The following is a 12880-nucleotide window of genomic DNA, read 5'->3' on the forward strand; positions in this document are numbered from 1 at the left end:
GAGGGTTACTGGGTGTAGCTGTCACATATCCTTCATAGCTCACTGTGCTAATACTAGAAGGATTACAATGCAACTGCGTGCCCGACGGCCAGGACATATTATTTGGGGTCAAGGGCAACATGGTCATGTGTATTTTGTCCTTGGGACAAGTAGGCCCAACTCTCTGAAGCACAAACCCTTTGGCTGCCAGTTTGCAGTACCACATTATGGATCAGGGAAGGGCACTATCTGCAGTTAAGGTCATATTTTTGTCTGTAAGTTAATGCTTTTCAAACTTGTATTTATGGTTTATTCATTGAGATCCTTTATTATTAGGGGGAGCACTCTAAGTAAATGTTGTAAGCTCTGACTGCACTACTGACGGGGTTCCAGCATAAGAATGTGTACACACGTTTTTAAAGTTTAGCAATATGAGACTATGTATAATGTTCCCAGAATGCTCTCGGATTTGATGCAAATTTTTGCAGAAACTTGAAAGCAAGATTGATGATTCTTTGCTTTCAAAATAAAAGTGTTCATTAAAAAATGAAATAAGAAAAAAAAACGTTTGCTGAACTACTGTAAAATTTCAGGTACCATTTTTTTGCAGCATCATTTAGTAACATGTGTTCATGCACGCTAGTATTTCCCAAAAATATTCATAATGGAAAATAAGTCTAACCAGTTTCAATAAGTTTATGGGAAACAAAAATAAACACATTGGCAAAGCCAGTAGGTCTGAAATTGGTGATCAGCTTTTTAGTTTTGTCAATGTGTGACTTGTTTTGGCATGGTTTGTGTAAATCCTTATTGGTGTGGGAGCTGCCGGGCCCTCACCATTATAACAAACTTTGCCAAAAGCAAAAAAAACATTTTGGTTTTAAAAAACACACACTGCCACAGGAGTTACTGGCACTGACCAAAACTAGTTTGTGTGCCGATATGCTCCTTGTGAAAGAGCAGAATGCGGCCACTCACAGTGAAGCTAGTCAATACAGAGAGATAGACAGAATTTTAATAAACGCAAAAGGTCATGGTCAAAGCCAGACCAAATTAGGGGCCCAATTTTTAAAGAAAGTCTCAAAAGTGCACCCATGTTATATGTCCTTGCATTAAGTGCAGCTATATGGCTTTCGTAAATTCCCAAGAATTTACAGAAGTAGGACAAGAAATAGTACTCTTGGAAAATATTTGTGAACTGCATTTTAGCATGCGCAAATACGCATGTGTAGATTTGCTCATGAGAAAATCTGAGTGTTTGCAAGTTCACTTTCCCACCAACCACTTTTTTCCCAACTCTGGAAGAAGGTTTAAGTCTGCCATTGTCAGGAGTAAATTTCCAACATTTCTCAGTATGGGAAAAGATTAGAGAAGAGTTCCTGAAAATCTAAAATCATGCAAGTTAGTAGGTTTGCAGACTCAAAACGGCATTCTAACCCTAGAACTATTGCTTACCACTACCTTCAGCCCGAGTATGTAGATCTGCAGAAACTTGGCAACATATGGGGATTGCAAGTATTCAAATCCTATAATGGTATGAGCCCTGGCATAATCAGAGAGGCTAGATCAGGGCTCTTATATAATGAGATTGCTGCCATAATTTGTAGCCACACTAAATGGCACCAAAAGGACAAGTGGATTTTGTTACAGGACAAGTAGGTTTATGAAGCAACCTGCCCCATGGACAAGGAGATATTTTATGAAATTCTACACCCCTGGTGTAACAAAAGGATCTTTACGTTCAAAGCAGTAACACATTTAGCTATCTACACAAAATAAGATCTGCCATCTGCATGTTACATGATGTGCTTTGCAGGAGGCGCATTAACTCTGTAGGCTACTTTAAGTCAAAACTAGGACTAGACAAAAACAGATCTTTCCATCAAATGTGTTAAACCACCATGCAGCTAAAGCAATCACATCTGCATGGAAGTGTGCTGCACATAGACCATTATGCCTGGTGGGGTAGGCTGGCAGCAGAGTTAGTTTATCAATCCTTGGGTAAAGGAACCCATCAAGTGCAGTGATGTTACTTCCTGTGATACTATCTAACTTGGAGAGTCCCCCCACTTCTCTTTTTTAGGACTTGTGCCCTGGGTGGGAGCAAAAACTGTGGTTGGGGAGAGCAACAACACAGACAGTGGGTGGGGTTGGAGGGGGAGCAACTAAATTTAATGCAGGAGAGGACAAGGTTTAACGCAAACAGTAGGGTTTGACAAGTAACACAGAGGGCAAAGCACCATAGGGGCGGAGGTCCGAAGCAACACTGTGGACAAGTACAAGAGGGAAACTGCTAAAAAAAGACACACTTTAATTGAGTGCTTAGAGAAAAAAAGCAGAGCCCGACTACGGGAGCAGTGGGATGCCACAAGTACTCTGCCCATGCTCCAGGGCCCCTGGGACAAACACAAGATGCGGAAGTGAATGCTGCACATGTCAACTTATGAAAGGCAAGCAAATGAGAGGGACTATGAAGCCAACCATTGGTAAATGTTCTAGGCCACATGCAAGTAAACAAAAGGCCTCGAAAATGCCAGTAAATGTGCTGTCCCAGGCGAGACCTAAAACGTAGTGCCTGAATAGTGAGCAGTGGAAGGACATACATCATGCTCCAGGGGAGGGCCAAATGCAAGAAGAGAAAGTAAAGCCTGTTGTGAAGTTAGCACACCAGTAGTTGGGAGTGGGCGGAGCTAGGGGGCCAGAGGAAGAGGAGGAGTAGACACAGGAAAGGGTTAGTTAGAGCAGGGACAGGGCATAGATAAGACATACTAAATAAAGCTCCAGTTGAAGACCATTATAAGTGTCTGTGTTTATTGTAGCAGGATGCTACAACTGGCGACGAGGGTGGGATAGAGCAAGCCCCACTGTGTGCAGAGACTCAGAGCCTCACCAGGACGCCCTGTCCCGAGCAGCTTCGAAAACGCTGCTGAATGCAGCCACGCTGTCGCCTGAAGGACAAGGTCAGCAGCTATTAAATTTGCCCTCCAAAGCTTGTGAGGGAACAGAAGGGCCGAAGAAACGAGCGCGGAACCGCTCGAAAGCAAAGCAGTTCGTCGCGCTGAAAAGCGCCTCACGCTGGAAGCGTGTGCCCTTGGTGACGAGCCCGTGTGCAGGAATCGGGAGCCCACTCCGACCCTGTGGAGTGCCCAGAGAAGTAAAAGAAGTGCCCCAGAGTTGTGGAAGGCGTCCACAACGTGCCGCCAGCAAGCGCTGCTGAGAGCGCTGAAATTTGAGCCCGGGCGTCAGCGGACATCGGAAAACCTCACGCCTAATGCGTGAGGTTTGGGAGGTCATCGGCGAAGAAAAGCGGGCACTGCGGAGGCGAGCCGGGAGCCCACCCCGATCTCACCTGATGTCCATGGTGGCGGAGGAGGAGTGAATCCTGGCGTGGACTGCCCCAGAAACTGACCGCTGGTGAGTCCTGAGTGCCCCCCGAGTGAATGAGCCTGGAGAGCCAGCCTCGTGTGTGCCTGCAGTGCCGGCGGCCATCTTAAAGTCAGGCAGCTGGTAAGGACAACCCTGTATAAAGCAAAGGCGGCCATTTTGAAGTCAGGCGCCGTGAAAGAAACAAGCATTGGTCAAGTAAACAAGCATTGGCGATTGAAAGAAACAAGCATTGGCGAACAAACAAGCATTGGTCAAGTAAACAAGCATTGGCGATTGAAAGAAACAAGCATTGGTCAGGTAAACAAGCATTGGCGATTGAAAGAAACAAGCATTGGCGAACAAACAAGCATTGGTGACTGAAATAAATCAAGCATTAGCAAACAAACAAGCATTGGCGAAAGAAACAAAACAAGCAGTGGCAAGGAAACAAGCATTGGGGGAACCAAGTGAGATTGCTGCGAAATGGCCGATGAAGATGTCGCTCCACCTCCACCAAGTGGGTCGCTCCTGCGGGCACCCGCGCCCCTCACGGTGATAACTGGAGGGAGCATGGGTCCCAAATGGCAAGAATGGTTGGAAGAGTTTGAAGATTACACCGAAGGTTCAGACATTGCAGAAGACAAAAAGAAGTTGATTGCTCTGCGCAACTTGGCAGGGCGGGAAATAGTCAAGATTCTCAAAGACCTTCCGGCTACTGATGTAGATACTTATGTCAAAGCACGTGAGGTTTTGAATAAAAAGTTTCTTCACAACCGCAATGTAGATTACGAGCGACACACATTCCACTCCGCTCGGCAAGGGAAGGATGAGCCCGTGAGTGCCTTCATGATGCGTTTGCGGAGACTAGCCAAGTACTGTGAATTTGATAATTTCTCTACAGATGACGCCATCAAATCTCAAATAATAGACGGATGTTATTCGGATCAACTCAGGAGGCGCCTGCTGAGAAAAGCACATGGACTGGATGAAATAGAAGAAATGACACGAGCTTATGACCAGGCGGAGAAGTACGCAGCCGTCATGGAAACGGAACACAAAGGGAGTCATGAACAGGTGCGACGTGTGCACGCCAAAAGTGACAGTCGAAGAAGCTCAAGAGACAAACAATGGAGGTCGCACACGTCTTCCCGTCAAGAGCAATCAAGATATCAACGACGAGAACCATGGAAGAAGGAGAAAAGGTCGGAAAGAGTGAGAAAATGTTACCGATGTGGGTATGATTACCCTCATGTAGACAGCTGCCCGGCAATGGGCCAGAGATGTCGGAAGTGTGGTCGAACTAACCACTTTGAAGTAATGTGTGGGGACTACAATAAAGAGAAATGAAGTGGTCCCACAGGAACAACACGATCTGGCACACAAAGTAGTGCCCCAAGAATGTCTCAGTCCGACACTCGAAGACACCACACGCGAGCTGTCCAAGATCAGTCGGAACAGTCCTCTGGATCGTCACATTCCAGCAGAGCGTCACGTCGGTCCAGGTGGGAGCGGAGGTCACCTTCCAGAGAATCCAGACCATCGTCCCGAGACTCGGCATACACCATTGAATATCTGAACTTGGCAGCAGATCCGGACCAGCTTAAGAGATACCCTCGGCTGGATATTAAAGTTGGAAATCACGACACAAAATTTGTGCTAAACTCTGGTGCATCCTTAAACTACATTCCAGTCACCGAATATGAAAGAATGAGTCCACGACCTCCTCTGACATTCGCACCCGTGAGGGTTTTCACGTGGATGGCCAAGAAGCCACTTCCCTGTCTGGGGAAGTTCTCAACAACCCTTACACACGACAACACAACTATATCAGCGGTCATCCATGTTATCAAGGGCCCCGAAGCAGACTGTCTTTTGAGCCTACCAACCGCTGAACGGCTCCATCTGGTGGATATTCTTTTCAAGGTCAGCGACAACCAAGATGTGACTCGCCAGTTTCCCGGATTGTTTCAGGGATTGGGCAAATTGAAAGACTGTCAGGTGCGACTGCACATCAATGAACAAGTCAGGCCCGTCGCCCAACACCCTCGACGGGTACCATTTCACCTACAGACTGCCGTTGAGGAAGAACTCCAGGATTTGTTAGCTGCGGACATCATCGAGCGCACTGACGGCCCAACCCCATGGGTATCACCAGTCGTTATCGTCCCAAAGAAGGGCACGGCCAACAAAGTCAGACTCTGTGTGGACATGCGCCTGCCCAACACGGCAATAGAAAGAGAACGACACCCGGGGCCACATTTGAGCGACATGATCGCAGCGCTTAATGGGGCCACTGTGTTTTCCAAGCTGGATTTGAATAAAGGTTACCATCAATTGGAACTAGAAGTGGGGTCCAGATACATCACCACCTTTGCAACCCACCTGGGGTTGTTTAGATATAAAAGACTGAGCTTCGGAGTTTCTTCAGTGGCCGAAATATTTCAAGAGACAATTCGGCAAGTCATTCAAAACATTCCTAATACGCTCAACTATAGCGATGACATCCTGGTCTATGGTTCTGACGTCCGAGAACACGACATTGCACTCAATCGTGTCTGCCATGCCCTGTTGGCGGCAACCCTGACTCTGAACAAGGAAAAATGCGAGTTTCACCAAGCCACGCTGAAGAAGTTCTTTGGTCATATCTTTTCTGGAGCCGGCATGAAACCTGACCCGGACAAAATCGTGTCCTTAAACAAACACCAAGAGTCCCCAAGATGTCAGCGAACTCAGGTCGTTCCTTGGAATGGCCAGCTATTGTGCTCGTTATATTAGGGACTACGCAACGATCAGCCATCCCCTCCGCATGCTGACCAAACAGGATCAGCCATTTGATTGGACTTCCCAGTGTGAGCAGTCATTCAAGGAAATCAAGAAAGCGGTGGACTCAGCGAACCACTTGTCATACTTCAACCTGAAGCGAAAGACTGAAATAACGGTGGATGCCAGCCCCGTGGGGCTTGGAGCGATCCTGGCTCAATATGAGAATGATTCAGATCAACGCTGCATCATTGCCTACGCGAGTCGTAGTCTGACTGACCCGGAACGGGCCTACTCCCAGCCTGAAAAAGAGAGCCTAGCCGTAGTGTGGGCATGTGAACATTTTCATGTTTTCATCTATGGCAAACATTTCACTTTAATTACAGACCATCAAGCTCTCATCACCATTTATGGAAACCCACGATCCAAGATGCCCCCGAGGATTGAAAGGTGGGGCCTACGGTTACAGGAATATACTTTCACCATAATTCACAAACCAGGGAAGTCTGAAAATCCAGCGGACTACATGTCCCGACACCCCCTTCCATCGTCAGCTTCCAAGTCCTCCATCGCAGAAGAGTACATTCATTTCGTAACAGACCAAGCTCTACCTCCAGCTATCCCTATGGAGACCATTCGAGAAAGTACAGCACAGGACGTCATCCTGCAGAAAGTCCTTCACAGAGTCCGCAACAATCGATGGAGACACGATCCTCAGGATGATAATGCCGACTCCTCGACCCAACGTGAAATGCAAGCCTTCCAGCACGTGAGTGGAGAGCTGTCGGTCACCACTGATGGCATACTGTTGCGAGACCAGAGGATTGTAATTCCCACTCAACTGAGACAAGGAGTGGTTGCTCTTGCACATGAAGGGCATCGGGGAATTGTGTCAACCAAACGAGCACTAAGGGAACGAGTGTGGTTTCCATTCCTCGATCAACTAGTGGAAGCCACCTTGAAGGATTGTCATCTCTGCCAACTCACTAGCAAGAGCGATCCTCCGGCACCACTACACATGACCACCCTACCCAGTGGTGTGTGACAAGAAATCGCCATAGACTTTTACGGACCCCTGTCATCGGGCAAATATGTACTGGCCATCATAGATGAGTATTCCAGATACCCCATTGCATGCTTTGTGCCGTCCACGAACACTTCCAGTACTCTTAAAGTACTCGATGAAGTCTTTGCAACGTGGGGGGTTCCCAAGACAGTTAAATCTGACAATGGGCCACCTTTCAACGGAAATGACTTTGCAGCTTTTGCGAAACACCTAGACTTTCATCACCGCAGGATTACACCCCTCTGGCCACAGGCAAATGGGACAATTGAGAGATTCATGGCCACCCTCAAGAAAACCTTTCAACATGCTACCGCGGAAGGGAGGGACCTGCAAGCAGCACTCAATGAAGTCGAGCTTATCGTACAACTCCTCACGCAACGACTGGCCAATGCCCGGCGACCCTTATGCTGGGACGTTCCATGAGGAATCGCATTCCAACGTGGGAGGGAGCCTTGGAAGCATCCTCATCTGCGAAAGACCCGCGTGAAATAAGAGCAACTGACGAACGCAACAAAGGAAAAATGAAGGCCTACACAGACCACCGGAGAAGAGCGAGGTCATTGTCATTACATGAAGGGGTTTTTTTTTTAGAAAAAAGTCAACCTGTACACCGGGTTATGTGTATGTTCCTTATACTCTGTCACATATTACAAAAGGGTATAAATTGAAGTGCCGTGATATGTGTTTCTGAAAAACATCTATTTATTGATTATTATTTTTAGCAGTTCGGGCTTGACGGAACCTTGCATCGGCGACGTCGGAGACAGGATCTCACCTTTGCCGCTTGGCCACATCCAACCATCCAGCAGGACTTCTCCGCATCTTGTTTAATACAGAGCAGCGTACATATCATCCATCCAACTATCAGCAGCCTTTACGTCTGCGCCAACCACGGACAACAAACAGCCTCATCGTGAAATCTAGCACGATCTCTCCGCGGTCCTATTCTACAGGTGTATACAATTCTCCGCCGTTTTTTAGCAGCATCCGCTTCTGCACGAATCCCTGAGGGCACAGAGCCGACCTCAACTGCGTCATCTCTATAAGAAAGCCACTAGTAAGATTCGTTTCCATTTTTTGTTGGTACCTGAACTTTGGGGAGTGGCTGAACATTCACGGCTTTACTCCAGGCACCATTGAATTATCAGACCGCGATTTGAAAAGTTCATTACACAGACAGGATCTCACCTTTGCCGCTTGGCCACATCCAACCATCCAGCAGGACTTCTCCGCATCTTGTTTAATACAGAGCAGCGTACATATCATCCATCCAACTATCAGCAGCCTTTACGTCTGCGCCAACCACGGACAACAAACAGCCTCATCGTGAAATCTAGCACGATCTCTCCGCGGTCCTATTCTACAGGTGTATACAATTCTCCGCCGTTTTTTAGCAGCATCCGCTTCTGCACGAATCCCTGAGGGCACAGAGCCGACCTCAACTGCGTCATCTCTATAAGAAAGCCACTAGTAAGATTCGTTTCCATTTTTTGTTGGTACCTGAACTTTGGGGAGTGGCTGAACATTCACGGCTTTACTCCAGGCACCATTGAATTATCAGACCGCGATTTGAAAAGTTCATTACACAGTACCAAACCGACATAGCAGAATACAAAACTCCTGATGAAGGCCAGCCGCCGAAACGCGTTGGATCTAGTTTTGTAATGGGCAAAAATATGCTATTGTTGTTTTGAATTGTATAATAAGTATATCAATTGTTATGTAGATATATGCAAAAAAATGATTTACTGTAAATAAGTGTTACAAAAAGTGTGGAAAAAGCTAAAAAATAATAATCAATAAATAGATGTTTTTCAGAAACACATATCACGGCACTTCAATTTATACCCTTTTGTAATATGTGACAGAGTATAAGGAACATACACATAACCCGGTGTACAGGTTGACTTTTTTCTAAAAAATTGCATTATCCCTACTAGGGTTCATCCTGTTAGGTAGGGGCCCCTTTTCCTTTCAAAAATCATTACATGAAGGGGACCATGTTATCGTCAAGCAAGAGACGCAGAAAAAGACCGACTGTCCATTCAAGGATGAACCATTGGTGGTCACAAGAAGGAAAGGAACCATGGTGACAGCGGAGTCCGAGCAGCGGCGAGTCACGAGAAACATCTCGCACTTTAAGAAACTGCCACAAGACACTTCAAGAACCATAATGAGTGAAATGGACAATCCCAGAGCAGAAGAACTGCATTCAAATGATCATGAGAACATCGCTCCGATCATTGAGACACTAAGCACTACTAGTCCGAGAACCAGGTCGCCACGACCTCATCGTGACGTACGTCCACCCAAGAGACTGATCGAGGAGATGGACTGAGAAGTCAGTATGTTTTGTTTGTTTTGTCACAAAAGGGGGAGATGTTGTGAAGTTAGCACACAAGTAGTTGGGAGTGGGCGGAGCTAGGGGGCCAGAGGAAGAGGAGGAGTAGACACAGGAAAGGGTTAGTTAGAGCAGGGACAGGGCATAGATAAGACATACTAAATAAAGCTCCAGTTGAAGACCATTATAAGTGTCTGTGTTTATCGTAGCAGGATGCTACAAAGCCCACACAAGCTAACAAATAAGAAACGAGCCAATGAGAGTGGCAATACAGACACCAATGGTACGCAATGAGCAGGCTCTAAACCCACTGTAATCTGGTAATATGGCTTGCAATGGACATCGCATGTGTGTATGTCTAGTAGGCAAGAACTTGATGTACATTTATTGTCTTGATAACTAAATCACTAGTCAAATAAAACGAAAACACTGTATTACAACAGAAATTAGCCGGGTTTTAAAAAGCAAACTCATGCTGTAATGCGACATTTATGTTCGTTAGTGTGGTTTACTCAAATTAAACAAACACACTCAAACTCAAATAAGCTGTGGAACCACCTTTGTACTTTTAAAAGAAGACCACCCTATCGTGAACTTAGAAATAAGAAAAATGCCAACATTTACAAGACATCTAAGTCAGAGAATTCCATTATAGCCGTTTCCCAAACAAATACTGTCAAGGTCAAAGAAGATTAATTCGCCCCATTTTCAACTGACGGCAATAACAGAATAAATATTAGAACCATTGCATTATGAAAACTGAAAGAGATAATAGTATTCAAATTGCAAAGACAGCACACTATATGAAACTGTTTTTTAAAAAATAAGCATGCACACTGCAACAACTCGTGAATAATAAACGTAAAATATTTTGCATGATGCAGAGAACAGCATTCTTTCTCACCAGCGAACACGTTTGTAACCCATAACGGGGCAGTGGGTGACTACTTACCCCCCACTTTTTGGCTTCGATATTCAAGGCAGATATCCAGGCGGCCAACCACTGGCTCCTCCAGCTGTTGAGGGAGAGCACCCAGGTGAGCAAGGAGTCAGTCTCATGGAGCAGATCCGGGGATGGACCACTGCCTCGTGGACTCCACAAAATGCCCAGAGCATATTGCACCAGATACACAGCCAAAGTTACCAAGGCTACTACAAATAACGACACCAGCACAAACCACTGGACCTCGCCCACCCAAGACATTGCGAAGCATAACAGTCTCCCTTCCTCCTTCTTCAAGCCAGGTTGTGGAGCATTTCTCTTTACGGATGGTCAAAAAAAGGGTGGTAAAAACGGATTCATTTACACGATGAGCCACTTACGCCGTTTAAAACGAGTTTTCCATCGCTGACCTCATGAGAAATAAAATAAGTGGAAGACCCAGGTGGGTGGGGTCAGCTAAGCAAAACATTCCACCCCATCAGCTTTTTTTTAAAACAATCACAAAAAAGGAATGTAAAAAATGACAACAATGCGAGTTTTCGATGGGTCTGATACGTTGATGCATGAAACTTGTTTATAGTTTAAGGTTTCAGGAGGAGTAGGCACTCCTTTCCGTGCTTAAGAAGGGCTTGTGAGAGGTGCAGAGAAGAACAGCCGAGGATCACATCCGCCACCTGCATGGGGAGCAGTTTGGAGAGAGTCCAGGGCAGTAAAACTCCTCATCACGTACAGGGTTTGTGAAGATCCAGGAGTAGTGTGCGAAGACTCAGACTGAGGAAGTGCCCGGCTTCATATCTTCTGGAAGGGGAGACACGCTGATCCGGGACTGACACTCTCTCGCCCCCGGTAGACCTGCTCCCTCCTTACTGGGCGCCCTAGAGACTCGCCGGTGAGACATCCACTGGCTCCAAGCGATGGACGGCAGGGACACACAAGCCACCTTCTGCTGATACTCTGGCGGGCGCCGCTCAGCTCCCGGACTCTTAAAGGCGCAGCACCCTGCCAAAGAGAAGAGGCGGAGCGAGTGAGTAAAGACAGCACAGCGCTTCATGCACAGCATGGGCGCTATAGAGAAATGAGACCCATGCACACGCATTTCACAAAAAGATTATATCTACTCTACCATCGCACCCCATGAAGCTGCAGCTCCTTGAGATTTAATCGTGGACGGGCGTATTTTCAAATACTGGGTGAAATAAATACACAATTCTTTTCATACGCTTAATGTTTCACAAATAGACGTCACGGAGTCATCTGAATGTATAATTACCTTGAATATTCAGTAAGATAATTAAGGTACCATTAAATAATTAATGGAGAATCCACGCATGAATTCCCCTACAATTTCAAAAACGCTATATATAAGGGCACACAGTCATCCTCGTCCTAGTCATTACTTGTGAGATCCCACTTTCACAAATAATGACTGGGCCGAAGACGAACAGAGTGAAGAGTACTTAAGTCTACCGGTAAGTAATCAGGCTATTTGCTTTATTAATGGGTATAAATCAAATGTAATTTCAATGTACGTTTTAATTTTATAAACATAAGTACGTTCATGTGGGCTGCACCAGGAAGTAGATAAACATCACTCCTAGCTCACGCCCGTGCAGCACTTTAGCCCAGTCCATCACAACTCAATACAGACTCCAGCAGATGAATATGAACAGGCAAAATCCACTCCCCGCTCTTCCATTGCATTGCACTGCACTTTAAAGAGCATTGCCGAAGCTGTATCTGGAGCGCCCTCTTACCAGTGAAGTGTGCGTGACTCAGCAGGCTGGGGCCAATGAAAGGTTAGCGTGCATCCGTAGACATAGAAAGGGGACGGCTTACACTCACTCTTTCAGCTCTATGAGCATTCTCTGCTGCGCCCCGCCGCATTATACCACTTTTTCGGCCATCTTGAAAAGGTGTATTTCGTGTTTATCATAACGGTATTGTAAAAAATAAACGTGTCATGGTTAGGCTATGCCATGTTGGCAATTTTTGAGATGTAGGTAATACTTAAATTTTAAATGTAGAATTTTTTATTATTTGAAGTTTGTAATAAACACGTTCTTTAATATACTTTCTAACAATTTACTATTTTCAATCTTCTAGAATAGTACTGGGAATCGCTATTGTATTTGGAGTGTTGCCGAAAACCTGTGATACAGGGCTTAATTCTGAATAAGCGGTCGAAGCCTTCCTTATTACGAAATCATTGCGCCTTCAGACGAGAGCTGTCTTCTATTAAATATATCTCTGCAGTCATGTTGAGAGAGTACATCTCCAAACGAGGACAATATTGAAACAAAGTATTTCCCATACATTTTTAAAACAGCACATATTGTGGCCGTTTCAAAGGTACTAATATGTGTACAAACTGATGTTCCCTTAACTATGCAGTATCTATATCGATGTCCTCTTGAGGAAGTGAGCC

General features: G+C 45.8%; 1 protein-coding gene across 1 annotated transcript in view; it reads right to left on the reverse strand.

Moving 5' to 3' along the window:
* The window catches only part of C2CD2 (C2 calcium dependent domain containing 2), a 417550-nt gene extending 405330 nt beyond the window's left edge, over positions 1 to 12220 (reverse strand). Inside the window, exon 1 of the mRNA XM_086935444.1 lies at positions 10465 to 12220. Within this exon, the coding sequence (XP_086791570.1) occupies positions 10465 to 10716 (252 nt within the window). The 5' untranslated portion in view covers positions 10717 to 12220. The remainder of the gene's footprint in view (positions 1 to 10464) is intronic.
* Positions 12221 to 12880: the final 660 nt, after the last annotated feature.

This window comes from Lissotriton vulgaris, chromosome 8 (assembly GCF_964263255.1).
Source record: "Lissotriton vulgaris chromosome 8, aLisVul1.2, whole genome shotgun sequence".
NCBI lineage: Eukaryota > Metazoa > Chordata > Amphibia > Caudata > Salamandridae > Lissotriton > Lissotriton vulgaris.